We start from the raw sequence: 22,003 nt of genomic DNA on the forward strand, positions 1-22,003 counted from the left end.
ATCACGTCTGGTGTAGTCAGTTCCACTAATTGTAGAGGAAGTTGATGGTTGCAGCAGACGCTACATGAACGGAACACTTGCAGTTACATGCCTGGTGTGGCCTCCCTATAACATGCCCACAGTCACACGCACACACACACACACAGTCACACACACACAAACAGAAACACACAGACACACACACGCTCTTTTCTGTCCATCCCAGCCGTATCAGATGGAACACGGCAACATGAAGTCACAAGGAGGACGAAGGGGGAGGGTGTTTGTGTGCGAACAGAGAGTGTGTGTGTGTGTGTGTGGTGTGTGTGTTTGCATACAGTGCTGCAGGATGCTGGTGGCACTGCTTACTCATGCTTCTATGTGATGATCAATAACAGATTTTTGGGACTGGGGAGGGGAGGATCAACACTAAGCCCAACCCCCCCCCCCCCCCCCCAAATGATGCATGAGGAGTATGGGCAGAGATGGTTGGCAGTTGCGGAGTGATCTCTGCTTGTCTGGGTGATATAAGGTGAGGCTATTAAAGGCAAATGAACACTGAGAAGACAGACAGACAGATTCTGCAGTCATTATAAAAAACAGATAGTTGTGGTGATCATGATGGTGACTCAGCATTTGGTGAGGAAGAGGGCCTCTGCTTACTGTTCTTGCTGACATCCAGCTCCCTGAGGTTGGTGAGGTTGGCAATCGCTGCGGGCAACACAGTCAGGTCATTATCAGGCATACTCAGCCGATAGAGCAACTGGCAGTTGAACAGTTGCTGTGGAGACAGACAGACAGACAGAGAGAGACAGAGAGACAGAGGTTAGAATGGGTTAAAAAAAAATCCTCCTCTACTTGACGCTGCAATTGTTCTTTTTGTGCAATTGTTGTTTTTTGGCTCAGAATTCACACCTCTCTTATCCACCTACACACACACACACACACACACACACACACACACACACACACCAATGGCTGATACAGGGAATCTGCAGGACTCCAGCTGATGTCTGGCTATTGAGCGGTGGCCGTCCAGAGGATAGGTAATGAGAGCAGTGGGGACGACTCCAGAGGGAAATCGGGTTAACAGCTTGATCAAATCTCATTTGAAGCTAATGAGCAGAACTAATTGAGTTCTCTCAGGGTTGACAGCACCAATCCCCCCCCACCCCACCCCACCCAATGGCCACCCCGTGGGACAGTGCAATGTTTACTAGAGGCAGACCAAGATGAGGACAGGAGGAGCTCCTAGGCGTCTCCAAGGAGATGCAGCCAGTGCTGCTGCAACAGAGGCTCACAAACCCGCTCAGCCTGGGACCCACCCCACAGCCAGCAGTGTGTGTGTGTGAGAGAGAGAGGAGTGTGAACACTACGGTGCTGTCTGGGGTGGAGTGTTGGTGTGACGTCTGAAGCTTAAAAGTACACTGTTGTTCTTCTCTGCTTTTTGAGGTAGCAATGTGTGATGAGTGTGTGTGTGCGGGCATGTGTCTGTTTGTGTTTGTGTTACAACAGCACTTCCAAACAATTGTTTTTTCTGCCCCACTTTTGGTTAAGGACATGTAATGTAACACCCCATTGATAAATGCAAATTACAACAAGGCATGCTTTAAGGCTAAGCGTAGATTAAAAATGTGTTGCAACATACTACTAACACAAGTGCACTGTGATTAATCAATGGAGTGTTAAGTATGTTTTGGTTAAGGACATTTAGTCAAAAGTAAGACAGATTTAGAGATCATTAGATTTAGAGGTTTATGAGACAATGCCAGGAAGACTGGTATTCAGGACGTTGCCGGTAAGTGTGTGTGTGTGTGTGTGTCTATATTATTTAATCTCAACTAAATCCACATGACATTTGCGTGTGCGTGTGTGTACACGTGGATTTGTATCATTGCCCATCATTTATGCTCGTCACCCAAGATTTGGGCCCCTTACTTTGGCAGCTCCTCAATCTGGTTGGCGTCGAGGTAGAGCTCCTCCAGGGTCTTCTCGAAGCTGAAGATCTCCTTGGGCACGTGCTCCAGGCTGCAGTGGGAGTAGTCCAGCGAGGTGACCGCCTCCTCCTCGCCACGCAGGCACCGACAGGGCACCAGCCGCACCAGCAGGCTCCGCTTGCTCGACATCATCGGGGAATGGTCACACCCTACCACCAGCACCTCTGGGATGAGAAAGAGAGAGGGAGAGGGAGAGGGAGAGGTCACTTTCAATGCAAAGGATGAGCTTAAACGCAACAAAATAGAATATCACATTCCAGCCAAAACAACTCAGGACCTGACACAGGAGACGAATTCTAAACCAAGTGACCCGGACATGGACTCGTGTACTGGCCACTTGAGACTCGAGCCTCCAGTAGCAAAAGGTCACTGGACTTCGACCTGACGTTTGGAGTCTTCCCAATGGCACTGTTAACAGCACCAGGTCATCTGGACAGCCACGGTTCTACCAACACAGTGGAGGCCGCGAGAAGAGTTCACCTGACTACACTACAGAGAGTATTTTTTTCCACAGCACTACAACCTGTGTCAGATGACAACAAAACCCTTCGCATAAGAGGCCAACTCGAAACCGAATGGTTACATCAGCAGACATTTCTCCTGTTGCCATAATAGCAGGGCTGAGAACATATATTTACATTTATAACACATCACACTCACTCAGATAATGGAATCTGAATTAGAATGGTCATTCACTGTCTACAAAACACAGAACAATGACGCAAAGACTGTCAAGAGGGCATATTGCCCACCAAGCGTTATGGGAAGTGTGGTGAAAATCTGTTCTCCATGCCCATCGATATGGCCTTCCAGGCAAACACACAGAAATCAAACAAAGGACTGTGGTGAGCCCAGCCTCTCAAACCTGTGCTCAAGGTGTGAACAGCCATGACAAGGGCCCTTCACTCTGCATATAGACCGCTGCATGTCCCCTCAGTCTCCACTGATGAGGGCCATTGCAGTCGTAATCAAACACGCGTTGCCGTGGACGACCGCGACGAGAGGCCGTCACCATGGCAGTGCAATCACGCAGGAGCCATAAAAGCCGTGGTTTATTTGACGACAGGATTGACCCCCCCGCCCTTCTCTCTGCGCCTACACGAGTAGAGATAAGCGAGCTGATAAGAGATCCTTTTACGAGACGACGCAGGAGACACGCAGGAGCTGTGTCTCCACCTCCATCCCCCTGCCTCTCAAAGCCTGCTGGTGCCCTATGCGTACATGTAAACATCCAGCATCACAACTAAATACATTACACTCCTTTGGTATTCCTGCCACTGTAGCCTAACAGAAGTAAATGTATTCTGTAGCCCAACAGTAGTAAATGCATTAACATACATGTGCTTTAATGCAAATGTGCAAACCAATAATGCAAAGGTTGAGGCAAGTGAGCATGTGGACATAACAGAGAGCACATGGAGCTGAATGTGGATGTGGGGTGCTGCGCTCTTCCTGCAGGAGAGGAGGAGAGATGGGGGTCTGGAGAATGCAGTGTGCTGTCAGGTCACTGGTGTGGAATGAGGCCTCCTCAATGAGAGCCTTGTAATGGGAGAGAGGAGAATGTCATCCCCCTCCCAATCACACACACGCACATGGCAAAGAGTGTCTGTGGTCTCTGTAGGAGTGATTCGGGTGTGCGTGTTTATGTGTGTACATCACATAACTGATATTTATGCTTATTAGTTATATGAAGGTCAGTTTGTCTCGGAATGTCAGAATTACAAGCAGATAGGGGGGAAGGGGAAGGGGAGAGCGAGAGCGAGAGCGAGGGAGCGCGGCGCGAGAGAGGGGGGAGAGCGAGAGCGAGAGAGAGAGAGAGAGAGAGAGAGAGAGGAGAGAGAGAGAGAGAGAGAGAGAAAACACACAAAAGGGAGGAGGGGGGCGAGGATCCAAATTGGGATGAGACAGAGACACAGCAGTGAATGAGATGGAGGCAGGCCAGGGGCAGCCAGAGGAGACACAAAGCCAAAGCAGAGATCATAGAGGACAAGAAGAGAGATGAAACACACACACAAACACACACGCCCACGCACCGCACACACACACCACACACACGAGGGGAAGCAAGACGATGCGAGAGAAAGTGTGCGTGTGCGTGTGTGTGTTTTACAGAGGCAAAGGTCAGCTCCAGACATAACTCCTCCTCCTCCTAGCAGAGCCCGGGGGCCCTCTGGGTCACACCACTGGGGGTTACCATGGTGACCAACGACCGTGCTGGGGCAGAAGAGTCTCAGTGATGAGACGAGGAGTGCCCCCACACAAACAAAGGCCATTCACAACTAGACCTACATTTCCAAGGAACTGCGACTTTGATTGCATTCAGTGACCTATTATACGGCTGCCATTAATTGGCTGTGAAAGTAAGGTTTGACTATCCAATCACCTGTTTGACGAACAATAAATATCAAGTAGAATGTAATGCCAGAGGAATTACAATAGTGGATGGAAAGCTGCTGGCTTAATGTTGGTGGGGAAATACCTGGAAAAAACATTAAATCACTTAATCTTTGAGTTCATACAAACCCTTGTACCAAAAGACCTTGTGTGTAAGGCGTTCTTGAGATATAACATTCAAGATGTTTTTGACCTTGACATTTGACCTCCAACATCAATTCACTTCATCTTTGAATCCATACAAATACTCATGCCAAATTTCAGGCATGTATGTCAAGGCATTCTTGAGATATCGCACTTAGTGTTCATTGACTTGACCTCCAACATCAACTCACTTCATCTTTGAGTCCATACAAACACTTGTACCCAAATTTGAAGCATATACGTCAAACCATTCTGGAGATATAATGCGCAAAGCATGAGATATGGCTGTGACTTTTATTGACACAAGGGAAACACTTAAACAGGATGTGTAGTTTTAGAGAGCACCAGATTGTATGCATTAGAAGCTGAGATAGTTTGATTCACGGGTGACACCTGTGCCAGTGTTCTAATTAGCCCGGGAACTATGTCAACATGTCTGTACGTTAAGCGGTTAGAGTCGCATTAGAGAAGAAGAAGAAGAAGAAGAAGAAGAAGAAGAAGAAGAAGAAGAAGAAGAAGAAGAAGAAGAAGAAGAAGAAGAAGAAGAAGAAGAAGAAGAAGAAGAAGAAGAAGAAGAAGAAGAAGAAGAAGAAGAAGAAGAAGAAGAAGAAGAAGAAGAAGAAGAAGAAGAAGAAGAAGAAGAAGAAGAAGAAGAAGAAGAAGAAGAAGAAGAAGAAGAAGAAGAAGAAGAAGAAGAAGAAGAAGAAGAAGAAGAAGAAGAAGAAGAAGAAGAAGAAGAAGAAGAAGAAGAAGAAGAAGAAGAAGAAGAAGAAGAAGAAAGAAGAAGAAGAAGAGAAGAAGAAGAAGAAGAAGAAGAAGAAGAAGAAGAAGAAGAAGAAGAAGAAGAAGAAGAAGAAGAAGAAGAGAAGAAGAAGAAGAAGAAGAAGAAGAAGAAAGAAGAAGAAGAAGAAGAAGAAGAAGAAGAAGAAGAAGAAGAAGAAGAAGAAGAAGAAGAAGAAGAAGAAGAAGATGAAGAAGAAGGCAATTACTATCAAAGAATGCATTAGGGCAGACCTATGAGTTATAAAATCGAGTCATTATCTTGAAAGCTATAGGTGGTTAAACCCGTAAAGCAAACAGGTGGAAGAACAATAAATAAATAATAAAACTCAAAGAGAACAATATGTGGTTGTGCACGCTACCTTTGTGGATTGGCCTTTGATATATTACTACATCAATGGTGACGAAGAGAGAGGATGTAAAATCCTACTTTGAATTTGCACATCCATGTCAACAGATGGGATCTACTGTCGCCGCTTCAACTGACCTGAGGGCTATACTAGGGAGCAAGGTTACTTGCTTAACCAAGGGAACTTCAAAAAGAACTGCTGCTCTCAAAACAACACGTCACTTTTGAAACTATAGATGCTCAGTGCCGTAAACAGCAACCTTGCTTCATGGAATACATCCATTCACACAAACACTAAACACATACGAGCGCGAGAGAGAAAGAGAGAGAGGGGGGGGGGGGAAGAGAAAGAAAGAGAGAAGAGAGGGCTAGAAAAAGAAAGAAAGAAAGAAGAAAGAAGAAAGAAAGAAAGAAAGAAAGAAAGAAAGAAAGAAAGAAAGAAAGTGATGCAGGTGGAGTGTAAAGGTACATCCACATGACAAAAGACGTTTTTAAAAACAATGTTCTTCCTTTGTGTCGTCCGCATACAAACACACACACGCGCGCAATGGAAAAACAGAGCCAGACAGTTGCCAGTCAGGAGGGCCAAGCTCAGACAGAAGCTTGACAGAGAAACGTGATTTGACAGCTTGGGCCGTGTCATCATTGTTTTCAAAAATCTGTTTTTGCCCGTCCTCACAGCTGTGCTTTTCAACAGTCTCTTCTCTGGGACGCGCTTTTAACAACTGGGCATTTCCAGGCACCGACAACACCAGTGCCGTGAGGACAACGTCAAAAACGAAGCAAACATGTCCATCTTTAACACTGCGGTGTGGATGGGCTCTAATAATGGTGTTAAGAGTGTGTCAGGAGGCAGAACGAGAGCTCTGTGAGAGAAACTGACTGCAGGAAATGCAGCACTGTGTGAAACGTGTCACACACACACACACACACACACACACACTTCAAAAGCCAATGTGTTTCCTCCTAAGGGTACTGCGAACACGCACAAATACATGCTCTCTCTCGCTCATTGTTGTGCATTCCCACAATCACACAAACCAGTATTTCAATTTATGCAAAACTGAGGTTTAACATCGACATTGTATCCAGTTCTGTTCGGGAGTAGAGACCGATAAGCGAGCAAACACACGTAAACAGGAAGTTTGCGTGCATTGTCTCATCACCGACAGGAACGCAGAAGAAGTGATGCAAAGAAATCACTGAGAGCACCCGCAGGCGAAAAAACAACCTCACACTCTCTCTCTCTCGCACACCCTGTGTGTGTGTGTGTATCACTTAACTGCACAACCCAATGAGTGTCCCACTCCAAAAGCAGAAGGCAACACACAGCAACACCCACAGCTATGTGCCCTGGATGGGAGTGGAGGCCTGGGCTCCAGCTGGCATGCCACTGTACTTGTCCCAGAGATAAAGGGAGCAGAGCAGACTCCAGTGAGTGAGCCCCTCCCTCCCTCCCTGGCTCTCAGAATAGGACTGGTCCAAGTGTGCCGTTACATATGATGGATATGAGGGGTAGTGGGAACACACTGAACTTCGGATGTTTTAGGGAGACAATTCTCGGTCACTTTTTGCAAGTCATTTTCAGTGATTACAACCATAATGTTTAGGCTTCACCAAAACCTTGCTTACTTTTGAAACGCTATTAGAGGAGGAAAGAGGAGAGTCTGCATATCCTCTGGCTCAGGGTTCTACTAGCTCAGGGTGCAGAACTGTTCTGAATGGGAGCAAAAGCGGTGACTTCACTGTGCTCTGCTCTGAGGAAGAGGAGAGGAGGAGGAAGAGGAATGCAGGGCAGAGCTGGAGCAAAGCGCAGAAGAATCCCACCGACAACTAGGTCAAGCCAGGGGAAGAGAAGAGGGGGGAGGAGAGAGAGAAGGGGAGAGACAGAGAAGAGGGGGGGGGCAGAGAGAGAGAGAGAGAGAGAGAGAGAGAGAGAGAGAGAGAGAGAGAGAGAGAGAGAGAGAGAGAGAGAGAGAGAGAGGAGAGAGAGAGAGAGAGAGAGGTGGAGAGTGATGTTTGGTGCAGGCACTACCAAGAGAGAATGAATAGGAGAGACAAGGGGAGGCGTGAGCGAGTGAGTGGGGAGGGGATTGTTTAGGAGAAAAGGACAGAGTGATAAGGGAGATGGAGGGAGGAGTAAAGGGAGGGAGAGAAACACCACCCAGACGGTCTCATGCTTGTGTCTGCAACAGCCAGAGGCCACGCTGGCTCTATGGTGGCCTTTACACACATTTGTAACACTTTTAGATAGATAGATAGATACTTATTGATCCCCAGGGGAAATTCAAGAAGCATTTTAGCACTTTAAGTCTGCCCAGCCTGCAGTTCCCCCTTAACATGGCCTCTTACTGCTTTAGAACGTCTCAGAACAGTCAGGCCAGAGTTCACACATTTCCCTCCAATGACTAATGAAGGCCTGGAGAATAACAGGGACATGTGCACGTGTTTGCATGTATGTGTGCGTACGCACAGAACAGAGAGAACAGGCATCATAGAGGGGAAGGTGAGGACACCTGCATATACTAGAGTGTTTAACAACAAACCATGTTTCAACACACACACATGAACACACGCACACATGCACAAATATACACCACACATAAACACCCCTAGCTGATACAACAGGCCTGCATTTTTAAGAAATATATCAGGTTAGGGATCAGCAATGCAGCTGCACCACTTCTCTTAAACCACTTGATAGCAGTGTGTGTGTGTGTGTGTGTGTGTGTGTGTGTGTGTGTGTGGTGTTGGCTGTCCTACAAATGATTTACATGGAAGTAAAGGTCTACTTGTTTTTTTACATAGGTGTTTCCGTAGGCCAGACACTTCAGACCACAGCTCCATAACTGCAGCAATATAGTTCAGCCATCAAGCTCTTATTTCAGACCTCTCTCTTCTCTCTCTTTCCATCTCTCTCTCTCCATCTTGTGCACACGCTCCCACGCTCCTTGGTTTCTCTCTGAAGGGACAGGAGGACTAAAGTGCTCTCGGACTACAATGGCAGAACAACAGGAAAGTGCTGAGACGGGCGGTATTGGTGTCAAGGGCATTCTGCTGGAGAGGGAGAACCTGCTGGTCCGGTTCTCCAGGGCAGGTTTGGTTCTCAGGGGCGAGAGGGAGAGAGTCTCCCCTGCGCTCCTGAGAGAGAGAGAGAGAGAAAAAGAAAGAGAAAGAGCAAGCGCAATAGAGAGAGTGTGTAAGAGTAAAAGAGAGAGAGACAGAGCGAAAGAAAGAGAGTTGAGGCCCGAGGGGTGAGATGAGAACAAGAGTGGTATTGTCTGGATGAATTCATTATGAGATGAGGGTGGTAATCTGATCTGTAGGAGGGAGGGAGGGAGAGATAGAAAGAGAGAAACAGAGCGAGAGAGTCCTCTCTGTCTTCATTTCAGACCAGGAGGTTGATGCTTTAATCTAAGTGTGTGTGTGTGTGTGTGTGTGTGTGTGTGTGTGTGTGTGTGTGTGTGTGTGTGTGTGTGTGAGAGACTCAGGTCCTCCATTCTGCTGGGTCTGCCTCCCCATTTGAAATGTCTTTAAAACACTCCTGGCCTTGTCAGAGGATTTTATGGCCACAGACTGATTTATCCTGTGTTTGCTGCAGGGTAGTCGAAGAGGTGGGCACGCAGCTCCACAGAACAAAAAAGGCATGAATCGCTTGGAGCGCTCTAGAAAGGCTACTTTAAAAGCCTGAAAAAAATGGCTCCACACACCAGCATGGCCAAGAGGAAGCAGACGTGGCTTCAGGAGGCAGAAAGTGCCTTGGCTCTGGGCTCTTGACTCTATTAAAAGGTAGTGGAGTGAGAGTGCTATCTGTAGGTTAGATAAACTGAAGTTATGCCTTTAGTGGGCCAGTGTTAACGCAACTTTGTTATCTGTAGGCTAGACTGGAAAACTAGGGCTACTTTGAACGGTCTCAAACAAACAAAAGTTCAAACAAAGCTTCATTCAGCCATAAGTTGTAGCCTGGTTGGAAAAGAGCAGCATGATAGCTGGGGGCTAATCTAAAGGAAGGCTGTGTATGTGAGAAGGCCCAGATAGATGAGAAGAGGGAACAGCAACATCGCATTGGACTCCGTCCACCTCGTTCCCAAATGTCAAGCGGAGTGTCCGGTGCCACGAGCACACAGTGTTCAAGACAAATCAGCACGAGGATCTCCACTGGACTTTACCCCGAACCTCCACATGGGAACAAAGAAATCTGATATGAAATCATAATCAGCTCAGGGCAGCCGCCCCAACCTCCAGCTGCTACTGACACTTGAGCCAATCAACATCCCCGGTCCACAGCCCGTCAGCCAATCAGCAGAGACGCACGGAGGGGGATGCAGGATAATGTGTGCAGCCATGAGCGCTCAACTGGCGGGTTTCCTGCGGCACGCAGCAGCGAAGTCACAGAGACGTCCGTTTCCTTGACAACACTTGAAAAAAAAAAAGTTTCCATTGGAGGCCGTACCTCAGGCTGGGTCAAAACTCACAGGGGAAGAGGGTGAGCCGCCCCTCCATACACACACACGGCACCTCACACACACTATGACTACTCAGAGAGACTCTTATCAATTATACGCTAGCTGACTTGTAGTGCTGGCAACCTAAATGCCCTGTCCACTGAATCAGAAAGCAAACATTCACAAACAGAGACACAAACAGAGACAGAGACAGAGACAGAGACAGAGAGAGAGAAAAAAGAGGGAAAGAGAGGATGGCCTGGGAAGAGAGATAGGGAGATGACCAGCAAGATGATGTCAGAGAAATGGAGTGGAGGGAGAAGGGAAAGAGAGGGACCCTGACAAGAGAGGAGACGAGATGAGAACAGCAGCACCAACAGCAGAGTGAAGCAGGAGAGAACAGAGCGGAGAACGGGAGAAACCACGAGTTTGAGTTGGTGCGACAGATCACATTTGTATGAGAGAGAGAGAGAGAGAGAGAGAGAGAGAGACAGAACAGGGCAAGAGAAAAAAGAGAGAGGGAGAGGGAATGAGGGAGAGACTTTGTATGAGCAGGAGAGAGAGAGGGGAGGGAGGGGAGGCCATAAATAGCAGCGCGGTTAAAAGCCCTGCTGCTGCTGCCACTGAGTGTTTCATTAAACATGAGGGTGGGCTGAACAGGAGAGGAGGGGAGAGGAGGGGAGAGGAGGAGAGAGGAGGGGAGAGGAGGAGAGGAGGAGAGATGTAATGACAGGGGAGGGGTGAAGTGTCATAGGGGTGTTTACGGGCCACAGGGCCAGAACTCTCTACTTCCACCCTCATGTCCAGCCTGCTCCTTAAGATGCTTACGTATCAGAACCCAGAAAACACACACACCCCCTCATGGTGAGTATTCATATTAGCATTACTCTAAAACACTTCCTGTTTCCTTAAGATACCCTCTCACTACCCACTGGACCTTCTAAGAATGCGCTGCTCTTATTTACGAGAATGGACCGGTGGAGCGGTGGTTGTTTTCTGCTCCTCACACATACACTCAAGACACTGAAAATCTTGTTTGCTCAATAATAAAGATGAACACACGCATACCGGTAAATGCTTCTGCTGATTCACTAGGTGCAACACCCAACCAGAGGGGTATTTCACAAAACCTAGGGATTTTTAGGTTATCCTGGATGAATTTAGCCTTGACTTGGTTTCACAAAAGAGATGGCACATAAGTTACCATGGGGATTTATTCTCTGCACCTAACAGCCAAGCTAAGTTAATTCTAATGGTAATTATGTGGTCTTATTGGTTCAGCTAGCTGTCATTCACATCAGACCTCCATGCTAATTTTAAGGAGCTTTATTCCTTTTATAAACTATTTGCTAAATGTATTTGCTCGCAAAACAAAACAGATTGTCTGCCTACTACCATATGGTTATTATTTTAATTGTGATAGCCTTAGAATTATTAACGTAGGCCTAGGTACTCATTGTTTGCTTATTTTATTGATAGACGTTTGATGAATAGCCTACTGTAGTTGATTGGAAGTGGAGGGGCAAGTTTTCGAAGATATTTTCAACTATAATATTAAGGTATATCATATGTGCATCTTTGCAGTGGCAAGCGCTTTCTTAATGATGTTGCGTGCCGAGACAAGGAAGCACTCACACGTGGGTGCATACGTAAATTTGCATTCAGTTGGTCTACCACGCCTACTTCTGCTGTTTTACAGAAATAGCCATGATTCCCCATTCCAAAAAGGATAACTTTACTTCATTGTTAGTCTATATCAAAAGCGGTTGTTCACTTTGTGTGAATGACGCTATTTTCCGAGTCTTTTTTATTCCAACCGTGGGCATTTTGGAGCAGAAACGAGAACGCGCACACATCCTGAATTACTTACACCTGGCTTGACATAGTCGCTCCTACTCGTCCTGGATTGGCATTAGTGAAACGAGTTGAGCTAGGATGACCAGACAACGCTGTCAAACCTCGCTTTATCACTTATCTTGGATGTCTTAATTCTGCCTTTGTGAAATACCCCTCAGGTCTGTGTAGACACTAATAACATAGACATTAACAATAGCAGCAGCTACAGCACACCTGGCTCCACCGGAAACAAATGAGCTGGCTAAAGAGCCGTCCATCCAGAAGGTCCACTGATTGGTCGGTAGGCTGTGATTTTTGTAGATTTTGATCTCTAATGCTGAACCTGCTCCAGAGCAGGTTATGTTTGAGATAAGTTCCCATGGCGCTGCACCTTAGTTAAAAGAAGAACGCCTTCATATCACTGGAAATCCAGTGGGAACCTTAAGTTGCTAAACCCGCGAATCTTGCTTTGTAGTACACTCTGATCTACCTTGCATGCAAATAGATCCCCTGCAGTGTGTCCTCCTCAAATTGAAGTGTTGAACTTGTCAGCCAATCTACTCTGGCAGTGGACACACACACACACATCAGGTGACTTGACCAGGGAACCACCACCAAGTTTGTGAGCATGATGCAGATTTGAGCCTCTGTGTGTGTGTGTGTGTGTGTGTGTCATATGTTCAATGACAAAATTCTTATCTCTACACCTCCTTACTCGTCCAATCAACAGCCAGAGATCCCGAACTGCACACCAGCACATCAACACACACCCCGGCCACATGATAGCACAGCACCCCCCTCCCCCCCCCCAAGACCCGGCCCGGCACAACAGACACATCTTAGATATCGCCTTCAAGTTGGAAATAAACAATTCAAGTGGCAAAACACTTCACAGCATTTCAAAAACTGCGCACAGCAGTGCGCCAGCACCACGTTCCTTCATGATTGCAGGCTGTATTTTTGAGTGTCTGAAACCACGAAGCGGTCTCCGGTCACTCCGGTATGCAAGACTGTCTGACTGCAACACGCAACTATGGTGGGGCTCAGGGTCATGCACACACACAAGCACAGAAATACCACATACATACACACACACACACACAAATACTTGCACACATAAGCACATGGATAAAGACAGAGACAGACAGACAGACAGAGACAGCCCTGTGGTATACCTTTAAGACTGGTCAACACTGCCAACTCACTTGCAATTTGCATGGAAAGCTCTTTAGAACTTCCACAACAATATCTGCCAGCTCATACATTTCCAGTGGAACGTCAGCTGTGCCTGTGTTGGCACATGTGTTTAGGCCTATGTATCGTTGGCAGTGTAGGGGACATGCTCATATCTTTACTGCTACAATTACCGTTATTGTTTGCGGAGTGCGGAAACTCAATTCATTATGGGTACAGTTATAGTCATGGCTGTCGTCTTTAATCTGCTCGACCCTGAGCGAGAAGACTCCTCACTCTGGAGTAGTGTGCTGCTGGCTGGGGCCGCCGAGTTTCCCGGATGCTGCTGTGAGACTTGGCAGTGGCTCGTCTGATGCGCCGCTGATGCATTGAGGCTTTCCGGCTCATTTGGCCCAGAGAACATCTCCTCTCGTCACAGAGACGCAAACTACAGCTGTACAGCTTCATTACCAGCGACTCCCTCTGACGGCTCCGGCTGTGTGTGTGTGTGTGTGTGTGTTTACATTTGATGCTGTTCGTCAGTCACCGCAAGCATTGCAGACGTATTCAGGTCAGCTTTTCTCACACTCACACAAACACACGTTTACCTGCAGCACATGAAACATGAAAACATCTTCAGCTCAGAGAACTGCTCAACCCCTCAGCAAAACCCCTCTAGATAAAAAAACCTCACCTATTAATAGCAACTGTGCACTCATGTAAGCAGGCCACAGCTAGCGACACACACACTTCAAAAGAGCCTTACTTCAGGGGAACAAGTCATGTTAAAATAAGATAAAAACAACTCTGTCTCAAAACACATCTCTGCACTTTGTCTCTGCTATAGGGGTGGGAGGGGGTGTAGCCATGTTTACATGCGGCTAGCAGCACCAAGATTAATGCTTGAGTTGTCGAGGTGAGCTTTCATCAGTCCACAATACTTTACCAGTCTGACCCACCCCCCCACCCCTCCCCCGGGCACCTTTCTCATTTTCTGCGAAGGGGACAGGACAATGCAAGGGTGGATTAGATTTTTAAAGGTTTTTTTGCCACCCCAACACACATTCACCTGCATCCCAGCAAATCAGAGCTGATGTTTAAAAGCCCAATTCCATTAAGGAGATGGGCTAGAAAAGCTGGGCTGAGATCCCTGCAGCCTGCTGCTGCCGCCGCTGTGGCTGTTCGAGTCGGTGTTTGTCACTTCACCAGACGCGTATCGGAGGATTACAAACAGGGTTGGGCTGACCTGCCCATGAGGCCGCGGCGACACAGACGTGATCTTCCACATGAATGATGAAGGAGGACACCCCCGACGACAGGGATCACATCGCCACCAAGGAGATGCCACGCTGGACTATGGCTAAGTGCGTATCAGCGCGTGTTTTTGTGTGCTTGCGTGGCTAAGCTTTGTGCACACCTGTCTGAGTCGTTATGTGTGCATGTATGTGTGTGTGTGTGTGTTTTCACGCGTGTGCGAGGAGAGAGAGAGAGAGACAGACATGGAGGAAGGGAAGGTTTAGTTGTCGGGCTCAGCATGGTGCCAAGACCTCTGTAATCATCATCAGCCTGGTTATTCTACCAGGCAGCACACAATTAGCACAGGATTGGCCCCGGCGCGCAAGCAAAACAGCAATTTTCCTCTTAGAGCAAAGCCTGGGAAATAGAGACGTCTCCCGTCAATTAGAGACCGCCTCATATTCCCCACTGGGAAATAAAAGAACTCACTTTTCAATTTCTATTATTATGAATGGCAAATAATTGAATGATCCCATACAATTTGCCTGAATTAATAATAATAATTTAGAAATAAAATGTAAAAAAAATTACATACAAGTTGATCAGGAAAACAGACCAGACAGCCCTGAGAATGTGAACTGAAGCGAGTACATGACTCTCAGTCCGGCTCATTACTCAACCGCTCCACCAGCCCCATGGAGAAGTGTCCTCTGTATGTGACGTAACACTACCTGTCCCACTCCTGCACATCCTCTCACGACAGGAAACACACCAGACACACACACACAGACAGAGATACACAGACACAGACACACACACACAGAGACACCCCTTTCTCTGGAAAGGCAAAGGAGTGAAACTTAGAACAGCATACACACGCACACATGGAAACAAACACATTTCTCACAAGATGGAGAGAGGGAGCGAATGAGAGAGGTGAGCAAGAGAGGAGTGCAGCAGAACAGAGCAAGACTGGAGGAAGAGAAAGAGGGTGACCGAAGTAGGTAGAGAGAGAGAGAGAGAGAGAGAGAGAGAGAGAGAGAGAGAGAGAAGAGAGAGAGGAGAAGAGAGGAGAGAGAGAGAGAGAGAGAGAGAGAGAGAGAGAGAGAGAGAGAGAGAGAGAGAGAGAGAGAGAGAGAGAGAGAGAGAGAGAGAGAGAGAAAGAAAGAAAGAAAGAAAGAAAGAAAGAAAGAAAGAAAGAAAAGCACTTACAAGTAGCACTTACAAGAAGTAGCAGCAGCTGCTGTAAATCAGTGGTCTCCTCTACACACAGCATCTAAAGCGTCTGCACTCGCCCTCCGACGCCACCTCTGGAACATGTACATGAATCTTTCAGCTCATGCACTCGTCCAAAAGGACTTCCACAGAAAAAAGAACCTGTCTGAAAGTCATTGTTGTGCTTTTTTTCCAAGCCACAGCTGACATATCACACTCTTGTAAAACACACCATAGAGCTGCAGAACCATAGAACAGAGTGGAACAGGTGAATAGCAGGTGAATATCAATACAACACACACACACAAACACAGTAGCTCATTCCTTCTCTTGGCCCCGAGTCCTCAGGTGCATTAACCGTCTCAGTTGAGCGTCCCGCTGTGGAGCATGCCAGCTCATAAATCTGCTCCTGATACAACTCCGCCTGTTTAACGGAGGCCAGTTAGCTGGCCCCTGAGGAGCTGGTGAGACTTCTCTTCTCCTGACTCACACACACACACACACACCACACACACACACACACACACACACACACACACACACACACACACACAGCAGAAGGTGGAGAAGTGAGAGAATCTGGATTTGAAGATCCATCCCACAACAGAGCACATATAGCTGTGTTCATTAGTGCACATGAGTGCCCGGATACACACACACACAGTTTTTCATTTGGCGTATTCACCCTCCGGCTCTTTCAGGGCCTCCACAGTGGGCCTTCACCACACACACACACAGACACATTTCTTAGCATTTCGGGCTAGTTTGCCATAGCAACACTTCCTCCCTCTCTGAGCTAGCACAAGCCTTCAGACACCACAATGAGCAGAGAGAGAATAGTAGCTTTCACAGGGGCCCAAGGTCAACTCAAGGTTATTTGCCAGGACTGGGGATGGGATGGGGTGGAGTAAAAGAAAAATGCGACATCACCACTGGTATCAAATTCTCCCGACATTACAGGAAAAACTGTAAATCTGCGAGTGTGAGAAGGTGAAAACATCATCAGCAGGTTCTCAAAACACCACAAGAACAACCACTATTGTGAGGTTGTTCTTCTATTAATGTGTATGCGTGCTTGTGTGCCAGCTGGTGTGTGTGTGTGCCTGCACGTGTCTGATTGTGTGTATGTGTGTGTGTGTGTGTGTTAGTGCTGACGTGCATAAACTAATTGAGGCACTGTTGCTAAATAGGAACTGCGTGCGTGCGTGAGCGTGTGCGTGTGCGTGTGTGTGTGTATCCTGAACTTCACAACAGGCTGGTAAATCAGCCTTGCCAGCCGTCTGGTTAATATTCAACAGCAGAGGCTAACCTGAGATGGAAAAAGCTATCAGGAGGGGGGGGGGGCGGTGGGGGGAGGCTGAGTGCTCGGTCACTGCGGGGTGACTTCTCTCCGCTGGTCTCCTCTCATCTCAGCTGGGGCCTCTCGGAGGCAGTGGAGCCTGACGCAGAGAGACCACTGGCTCTGGTCATGGGTAAACACACCACCCTTGTGTGCACTGACCTCGTTTGGAGAGCGCCATCTCAGCAGCGCCCAGACAACAGACAACATCCAACACAATAGTGGAGAGGGGTGTGTTTTTTTCTATGATTATTTTAATTTCCACAAAAAACAAAATAGTAAAAAATAGTGTTTTTTTGGACACTAATGGTCTATGCTACCTCTCATTAGGACCTACAGCACAAGATACGTCCTTTCCACCACAAGCATAGCACACCACTAAGAGCCAACACACCGACTCGTACGTCACTAACCACCGGCAAGGGTCCTTGACCACCAGCGAGTGTCCTCCCACACAACCCTGCTCAGACGCTCACACTCTCCTTCTCTCACACACACACTCTCTTTCTCACACACACACACACACACACTCTCGCTCACACACACGTCTAGGTGGGGTTTGGACAGGGTTGTAATCACAGACCCATAACATCAGTGGTTGTAGCCCATTATCACGTGTGACTACATGCTTTTTTCCCTACAGCTATGACTCCACCGAAGAGCAGGGGTGGGGGCAAGGAGACATGTATAGCAATGCACATCCCATTTATACACACACACACACACACACACACCACATTTACATCTCCTCTTAACATGTATAGCAATGCATATCCCATTTACACACACACACACACACACACACACCACATTAACATCGCCTCTTAACATGCAACCGGTGTCTCCTATCTGGGCGGGGGAAAGCACGAGTGAGCTCTGATCATTTGCTATCTAGACATATACGCACACGGAGGGCATTCGGATGCAGGGGATAGCCTTAGTGTAAAAAGGCCAGAGCTGTGTTTATGTCAGAGACAGGACATTTGACCCACTAAAACATCCGATAAACACTTGACACAGCAGCTCAGTCTTCACACATCAACCGGGAAAGGTTAAAAAGACTGAGTCAACATCCTAATGATCCATATTTATACTTTTCTCTAACCACACCAGAAATGACAGACAGACACAGACACCCATAACCATCAACTGGGCCGAAAGGCCTGAGGGCAGAAATGAAGCCATCAGGAGAGAATCTTCACCAGTCTCCACAAGCCTCTTTAGTCAAACAATTAGGACAAGCCTTAAGGGGCTCGGAGACAGAAAGGTCAACCGAATTGTGTGAATAACAACACTTGCCAGAGCTAGAGTGTGCAGAAGCGTTGTCTGATAGATACTGTGTGTCCATTCACAGTGTCCTATAGACCAGTGGTTCTTAAACTGGGGGTCGTCAAAAATATTGGAGGGGTCGCGAAATGATTTGCGGTCTGGATTTTTTTCTAAAAGGTTTTTAGTCAAAGGCTGCCATTGACATAGCCTACCTTTGAGAGAAGACATTTTCTGCATCTCGCATCATTTCACATCTCGCAACATTTCAAAACCAAATTACGCCGGTTAGAGAGAAGGGGGTCGTCCCATGTTTTTGGGTGAATCGCCAGACAAAAAGTTTAAGAACCACTGCTATAGACCAAGCTGCATTAGGAACACTGTATTCAGAATAACAGAGGTGCACTGATTTGTGTGTGTGTGTGTGTGTTGGGGGGAATGATCCGTCTCTGTGCACCTTGTTTTCCTCATAGTCACGACAAATGTTTGGATGATCTGCCCCGAGAGTCTGTCCCTGTGAAGCCGCACTGGAGAAAAAACAGGCCTTGGGGTGTGTGTATTTGTGTGCATACGTGTGTGTGTGTGTGTGTGTGTGTGTGTGTGTGTGTGTGTGTCTGTGTATCGGAGTGGCAACATTAATGAATTGTACCTCGAGACACACACACACACACACACACGTTTGCTAAGAGGTGGTGTGGAGGTCCGGCACGAGGCTCTGGTGCCCGGGCACTTTCTCAACGTCAGGTTCAAAGTCTAAGGAAACGGCAGCTGGATGTTTATAGCCCTTCCACGGCCCTTGGCACCACCGTACCCAGTAAAAACGCCACTGAAGCAAAGCCATTAGCTAATGCTGCTGATGAGAGATCGGGGCCACAAATAAACTACCGTCCCCACTGTTCCCCTCGGACATTACTTAGACCGGGTGACCCTCCGAATCACATGTCCAGCTTCAGTCTTAACAACTTAACAGTATTTTGAAGCTCAGGATTCACAGCTTAAAGCCAAGCAGCCATGATCAATAGCAGCCTGGACCAGATAGTCTGGGAACCAATTCAAGTGAGCCTTCTCTCCCAATACTGCAGCACAACGATCACAACTAATATTTCTGATGGCATGAAGGTCAAGCTGGAACAGTCCCAGGCATATTTTTCCACTTTCACAGCTTACAGAAACAGACTGCTTCTCGGTGGAAATGGGCAGATCGATTCGGTCAAATCAATAGTGTCGGGCATAACGACCTGCTCATTACCTGACCTAGAATGGACAGTAGACACTACAACACTGAGGTCCATCTTCGGTCCAGCACCGGGGAGTAGTTAGGCTAGATCCTCCTATGGGGCTCGATTTACCATACCGAGGAGGACAGGAGGCCCCTTAGAGTGAGTTCATGTATAACCCTCTCAGCTAAGAGAATCACTCCTCCGTTCCGGTTTTACAATCCTGAATTTCCTGAAATTTGATCCACACTGCTCCCTTTACAGCAATGTCCTCTAGGGTGTGCTTTTGCAAAAACTGCGGACTATTTGTCCTAACTTGCCGGCCTGGAACTGTGGAACGTAGGCTTATATTTTCTTCTTTTTTAATCCAGAAAAGAAAAGGGAAAAAAATAAAAAATAAAATAAATAAATAAATAAATATATATATATATATAAAATTCCTCATGATTCCTTCCCAGTCCTTTGATGATTTTAATCAACCCGTCAATGGGGTCGTTCATGGTTCCTGTCGTAAAGTGAAAACGTGGGAAAGCACATTTTTGGCCACACCCCACGCCCTCCTCCCCACTGTACCGTGTTGTGCGTTAAAGTGAGTATTCAGCCTGACTGTCACTAGTTTAGCAATAGCAGTTCCATCCAGGGTTAGCATACACACCAATACTGATACTTACCAAGTGTGATAAGCCACTGCTTGTCTTTCAACCTCCTACCACCTTCCAACAAAATACCCCTTCAGGTCGTATGAGTAGCTTAGAGATGTATGACATTACCTGCCAATGTGATTTCTACTTGTTTATGTCTAATTGTCTATGGGTAGGCATGTGTGCGCAGATGACAAAGCAGCAGCATTACCTTCTCATTTACGAGCAGCTCTGCAGGGGTACGGTGCTGGGGTGAAGGGATCACACGTGCACAGGTACTCGTCTGAGGAAGAGGAGAGCAGGAAGACGAGAGAGAGAGAGAGAGAGAGAGAGAAGACAGGGAGATTAGTTCAGGCCTTCTGTGGCCCTGAGAAAGCAGGCCAGCGATTAAACATCTCTTCAGCAGCAGCAGCAGCAGCCGCCTGCCTATGACTCATAGGGATTACCCGCATACATTCACAGGTCTGGATTCTTACTGGATCACAGGACACAAACACCAGCCACCGAAACACTTTCCCTCCCTGCGGAGAAATCTCCGCAAGAAAAATGCAAAGCAATAAATAAAACAAAGCTTTACACTAGCGTGGTGAATTCCATTTACCTTTACAACGGCTGCACAGCATTCACTACTTCAGTCTAATAAGAAGCACTGTAGTGATTAGATTCATTACTAATAAGCCTCACTCATAGCCTTATGAGGGTCAAGGATGTCTGTGTTATTTTGTTTACAGAACTCCGAAAAATACATCTGATGATGTGAAACCCATTCTCTGTCGCCTCTTTTAGAAGGGCGCTGTGAATCAATTCAGCGGTGTGTGGGAGGCCACAGGCCTGCCGCCTTTGATACAAACGTGTGTATTTCTGCTCAAATGACTTATATGCTCTTGACCTATGCATCCACCCTACGCAATGCAATGCGCAATCTGACAGTTCAACATAAACACCTACACACTTCACCCAGCAGTTAAATATGGGATTGTTTACGCTTCTCACATCTACTTCAGTCAGGAGTGGTACGGAGTGTGTGACCTCACTTCCTGAATTTTCCCTCTCGCTTCCTGCGTGGGGGCCATGGTTCTGGGAGCTAGTGGCAGGAAGAGCTGCCGCCCACGCTTCCATGCCCTCCAACACCCTCCACTGGCTCTCTCCCACTAGGCGCCTTATCAGCACTGTTGCCGACTTCCCTCGCGCCCAAACGTAAGAGTATCGCTGTTCAAATGAACACAGAACTAGCCTTGAGGGCATGTATCTGTGGCGGACATGAGGTCTGTGTGTGCGAATGTGTGTGTCTGAATCTACTCTTAACACGGTGCACATGTGTGTGTGTGTTGACTAAGACGATTGTCTGGCCGTCCCAGTGGCACAAATCAGCCAGGGTTTCTCTAGTCTATAGGTGAGGGGCTGATAAGCAGCCTTTAGCTTCTGTGGATGAGATGAGCATGCCCCACACACACACACACACACACACACACACACAAACCCACACATGCAAGCGCATGCACACAAACACACACACAGACAGATGCTCGCCTAAGTGGGTCAGGGAGCACGCAGCACAGATGTGACGCTAGGCCCCAGCCGGCAGACCAACTCAAATATCAGATGTTATGCAAGCTTACGTGATATGAACAAATATTACAGATATAAATTACCATGCTTGTTCTGATAAGCCTGCATGTGAGGTGCAATGCTGGGCTAGTAAGAATTCTAAGGTAACTTACTATTCCGCTTATACAGTACAGACTACCATATAGGGAAAGCATGCAAGCCTGGCAGATAATGACTCCCATCCAATGCTGCCTGACAATTCTAAGAGCTTTAGGGTTTCGTAAAGCACAGTAACTTCAGTAACATCTGATGAGCATGACATCTGATGAGTGACTGATGCTATCAGGATCAGAATTTGTGCTCATCAGTGTAGTCAGTCAGGTATAAATCAGCTCTGGAGCACAATGTTACACTGACTTTAGTGTGCACATACAGACATGAACT

General features: G+C 47.2%; 1 protein-coding gene across 2 annotated transcripts in view; it reads right to left on the reverse strand.

Annotated features, from left to right (window-relative positions):
- Positions 1-602: 602 nt before the first annotated feature.
- The window catches only part of LOC121699017 (erbin-like), a 28,122-nt gene continuing 6,721 nt past the window's right edge, over positions 603-22,003 (reverse strand). The window contains exons 2-4 of one of the 2 annotated variants that reach the window (XM_042081616.1): positions 20,223-20,294; positions 1,918-2,140; positions 605-760 (exon numbers count right to left, since the gene is read on the reverse strand). In XM_042081616.1, the coding sequence (XP_041937550.1) occupies positions 727-760; positions 1,918-2,108 (225 nt within the window). In that variant the 5' untranslated portion in view covers positions 2,109-2,140; positions 20,223-20,294 and the 3' untranslated portion in view covers positions 605-726. Of the gene's footprint in view, positions 761-1,917; positions 2,141-20,222; positions 20,295-22,003 lie in introns of both variants that reach the window. The other variant, XM_042081617.1, reaches the window with a different exon arrangement.

This window comes from Alosa sapidissima, chromosome 23, assembly GCF_018492685.1.
Source record: "Alosa sapidissima isolate fAloSap1 chromosome 23, fAloSap1.pri, whole genome shotgun sequence".
NCBI lineage: Eukaryota > Metazoa > Chordata > Actinopteri > Clupeiformes > Clupeidae > Alosa > Alosa sapidissima.